The sequence below is a fragment of the Camelina sativa genome, chromosome 8 (assembly GCF_000633955.1).
Source record: "Camelina sativa cultivar DH55 chromosome 8, Cs, whole genome shotgun sequence".
Lineage (NCBI taxonomy): Eukaryota > Viridiplantae > Streptophyta > Magnoliopsida > Brassicales > Brassicaceae > Camelina > Camelina sativa.
Genome location: NC_025692.1, coordinates 17660228 through 17665287, shown reverse-complemented (window position 1 = coordinate 17665287; position 5060 = coordinate 17660228). Strand labels below are relative to the sequence as shown.

At 26.7% G+C, this 5060-nt stretch overlaps 1 protein-coding gene across 1 annotated transcript; it reads left to right on the top strand.

Annotated features, from left to right (window-relative positions):
- On the top strand, positions 536-1417 carry LOC104707387. Its single transcript, XM_010423729.1, has one exon. The coding sequence runs from the start codon at positions 740-742 to the stop codon at positions 1082-1084; it is 345 nt and encodes a 114-aa protein (XP_010422031.1). The 5' UTR covers positions 536-739; the 3' UTR covers positions 1085-1417.

Here is a 5060-nt window from a genome sequence, read left to right as displayed (position 1 = left end):
TTTCTTTAATTGTATAACTAATCAAGAAAATTAGTAAAGTTTTAGATGGTTAATCCACGCAATGCGCCATATAAAAAATTATCAAAAGATTTGTTAAGTTTAAAACTCGGTTTCTGTTTACCATAACTTGAAATCTTTAACGTGCATGCAGGTTATATATTTGTTTTCGATATTATTCTTTCCTGTGAAAGAGATACAGTAATTCCCAACACCATAGGGTTTACACATGAGAGCAAACATGCGAATTTCTAAAGCGTGAAAAACTTTCTAAAAATGAGAACGGTTTATTTGGCTTGGAAGAATCTGACAATTGATTTGACAGTCATAAGTCTCTTAGCCTTAACATCATTCATTTGGGATCGTTTCCTTTACCAGGTAGTGTGATTGCACTTATGCATGGTTCAACTGTTGCGACTTTCAACAGGTTTAACGGCATTCACCATTTTAAACCTAAAACTAAAAAAAACCAATCAATCTAGCAGCCTTACTATATAGGAGTCAACGATCTCTCTCTCTCTCTCCTCCTCTCTTTATACACACATTATATATAATACCTCAATGGATCCATGAAACTTCAAAATCTAAATCATACTACACAGAACACACACACACACACACACAAAAAAGAAGAACAAGAGGAAAGGTTTTTTTTTTCTTGGGCATATCCCAAGTTTCCTTTTTTCTTTCCTTCTCCTTTTTGTTTTTGTGTGGGTATCAAAACTCCATATTATTGATCATAATGGGAAACTGTTTAGTGGGAAGAAACAATGAAAATGTTGTTGAACAAGAAGAAAAATATGAAGAAGTGATGAAGAAAGATTACAAAAGAAAAGATCGGAAGATGAAGATTGTTCTGACGAGAGATGAGTTAGAAAAACTCATACTTTTCCAACTTAACGCAGACGGTGCAAACAAAGGCGGAGATGCTTTGTTGGCTTCTTTTGGAGATTTTCTTAAAGAACTTGAGGAAGAAAGATTGGCAGGAGAGGCTGCTGCGGCAGAAGAAGAGAAGTCTCGCCAGAGATTATGTCGGAGGTGGAAACCATCGTTGAAGAGTGTCATTGAATGGCCTGAAGAAGTATAGTTCCCACACATTCTTATAATTCAAGATTTTTAAATTTCTTATTTTCTACCAAAAAAAAAAAAAAAGGATTCTATTTTTGGGACTACATTATTGCCTATTTTTTTCCAACCTTTTTCCCAAGATTTTTTTTTCTTTTTTTGCATCTGAAATCTTGGGTGTTTGAAATGGGCAATGATGTATTACCAAGATAATATCCAAAAATATCTACATTTTAATTTTGTTTTCCATTAAATAAAATTTATTTTCCGAGTTAAACTTTCGCTTTCAAATTTGTCTTCTTCTAGCTCGTGTGTTGTGTAAGATGATCTATATATCAATATGTTCATGTCCTTATCTCTATCTATCTTTTGGTCTTGACGAAAGTTTTAAACGAAACAGACAAATTATTAATATTCTTTTTTTGATAAACTGAAGTTCAAACTTAAATTCTAATTTTTCGCATGTTTGGAGAAAGTTTTAATCTATTAAAGAGAGATTGAATTAGGGGCACAATATAACTAGTTCCAAGTGCTAACCACTACATTACCATATCTTTAGTAACCATTCTCTTTGTTAAAATAAAAAGAAACACAAACAAATTGTTATAAATTTTCTTGTTGGATCTATATCATCGTGGTTCATGGGTTTGGACAAAAGCTCCTAAAGCTACGAGATAAACTTCTAGTTTCCTCAGTTTATCGAGAAGGATGGTAAGAAAACTTCTTTTTGGTTTGACGATACCTTATATATCTATGGATCTCACATGCGACAGTTTCGGAAGCTGCCACTAAAACTGCTTGGCATGTAAGATTATCTAGTTGCAGCAAATCCTGCCATACTTATTCTGAAGGCCTCAATTCCGTCTACTACTAAAAATATTTATAAGACTATATTTTTCAAAAATCAACAATAACTTTGGGTATTTTTCTTGAAGTCCTCTTTTATTTATCGCTAGTCATGTGGCAGACCAACTAAAGATTTGTCAGCTGACCGGATTTTAACACATGAGAGGTTGGTTAGGTTAGTTTTAATTGGAAAATCTTGTCTACACAACCACAATAATTGAACGATACACATTAAGGGTAAGAATTCATACAAAGCCTGTATCGATTACATATAATTTTTGTTATTATTTATATTTTATGTTATATTTATTTGTTAAATATTTGATGTTTTGTAAATAGAAGAATAACTAAATTTTCCGGCAGTTTGTACGGCTAAATGTTTATATTAATTTTTTAACCTGCAATATACTTCATGACCATTTGTTTGTTATATTTAGTTTGTTTTGTTTAGTGTTTGAGTTTCTATTTTGATTTTTAATTATTATAACAAAAATAAGGGATCTGAATACATAATAAGTCATTTATATGTTATGATTAAGTCACATTGTTCCTAATGATTTAATTATTTTACACAATCTTAGTTAAATCAACTTGATTTTATATGTCAAATATTTTAATATTAATAGTGTTGAAAAATAATAAATGAGGATTTAACCCGTGTTCGCACAAATTTAATAATATTTTATTAATTCCAACATAATCTCTTTATAACTCATGTACTATATAACCATATTATATAGTATTTTAATCTTTTTAATTTTACATATTTGTAATATTTTATAATTTTATTAAGTTTATATATATTAATTATAATATTTAAATAAATGTAAATCTCACAGGTATTGTTAAACAAAATGGGAATCAAATTGTTGTTTTCTTTGTTTGCAAATGATTCAGAGTTAGAATATCTTCAAAACACAATAGAAGGTATTGTTAAATATATCATAGTTTCTGTTTCCATATTGATTTTGTTGTAATATTTTTTAGTTGGAATGTAATGTAAAATATTTAAGAAACAAAATCTGAAGTAATGCTATTTTTGGAAATTTTTTAGGGATTAACTTTGTAAATAAGTTTTTAAATAAGTACAAATAAAAGGGTAGAACCCAAAATGTACTTCAAAAATGTATATATAGATTGTTAAAGTTTTAGTTCGATAGTGTTTTGAGAAATTAAAGAGTAATTGAGCCTCCTGATTCAAAAGTACATGACAGTAATTAAGATAGTAACTGTAACTAAAGTTGGACAGTTGAATATATATATATATATATATATATATCCTGAAAAAAACAGTATTTGTAATTTGCTTTATATATTAATATTTTTGAACTACATTTTGTGTTCTACCCTTATAATTAGTTATGCTTATTTAAATTTTTATTTGCAATGTTAATCCCTACAAAATTTAGTTACCAAAATTCTAAAATCAATTATAGGTAAGATCCTAAAGATAAAGAAATATCTTAACCTAATTAAAATATAAATAAGTGATTCTCCTTTCACTTTTATTTGATTTTATATTTAAATTATTATATAATATATTTAGTTAAAAATTAGTGACTTTTTGTTCATATGATGTAATTCAAATTTTTCTGAACGGATTTATAATACTCAACTAATGAATAAAAAATAAGTATACATTGTTCCACATCTCCTAAAAATGCTGGGTATAATATTCATAGTCATACTATAAAAGAGATACCAAATGAATTCGAATACGAATGAGCAGGAAGTTTGATTTATCAGGAATCCAAATTTAAAAGTTTTATTCAGTTTATTCAGTTATTTAGTTTAGAGAATTTAAACTTTTAAAAATTTCCAAAATATTATAAATATGTATATTTTATATGAAGTTTAAATATTATAAATATTTCTTTTTAACAAAAATAAATTTTATAAAACATTTTAAATATTAAAAGTATATTTAAAATATCACGGGATGTGGTTATATGGCAGGACATGTTTGGGTTGATACTAATATAAATTTAAAATATCATGAATTCGGTATTAATCGGGTAAACAATCATTTCATTATTTTGTTAACAATATCAATATTTGAGTAAAATACATATCCAATTAAGTTGAATAAATTAATATTATGTAAAAAATAAATTGTTCAGCAGTATACTATGAGTTAAATCATAGAATTAACAATCATAGTACAATTAATACAATTTTAAAGACTAAACAAAGCAAACAAAATTAACAAAGAAAAATACTTAAGTTTTTTATTATTATTAAATGATTTGTCCCGCGGTGTACTGCAGGTCAAAATCTAGTTTTAGAATAATTTTGAATCATTGTGGATATCAAAATGTTTTAATAGGATCAATGAAATATCGAATTTAAACAGATACAGCAAATAATTTGCCTACCTCTAAAAGTAACAAAGCAAACAAAATATGATTTTCTAAAGAGAGCCTAAAATTATGTTGCAAACAAAATATGATTTAATAAAATATGAAACAAGTATTTTTTTTTCTTACCAATTCTTATTTACCTTTTTTTCTTCAAGAAACTGTATTATCATATATGTATTTTCTATAATTTTAATACCAAATTTACTTATAGTATAGCTCTTGTGAGATATATACATTTCCTTTTTTATTCATTTCATTTTGTTTAATAGGAAATCAAGTAAATAAATACTTTAATAGAAAGCTAAAAAAATATATGAATCTCACAAATTTTACACTAGATATTTTAGTTTTATTACACCAGGTGTTACTATATTGATATAATAGTTATTAAACAATATAGTATTTTATTTACTGGTATGTTTATTCAAAATCATAATTGATGAGATTAGTTAATTTTTGTAATTGAGGTGAATTTAGTAGGTTAAACAGAATTAACAAATTAATTTCTAGTTAATTTAAAGTGAATTGGGTAAAAAGTAGAAGTACAAAATGATCTGAACTGTGAACTGTGAACTGTGAACTGCTACGTGCAAGTGTGCAACCTTGAATTATGAACCTGAATTATGAACATTCGAGGACATGTTACCAATAAATTGTCCACGGGATTAGGATGAAAGTTGGAAACTAGACTAGTTACCAATAAATTTATATTTACATATGACTTAATGACTTATCTACGAGAGTGGTGAATTAATTAATAGTCTTCGGAGTAATTTTTTTTTTTTTTTTTTT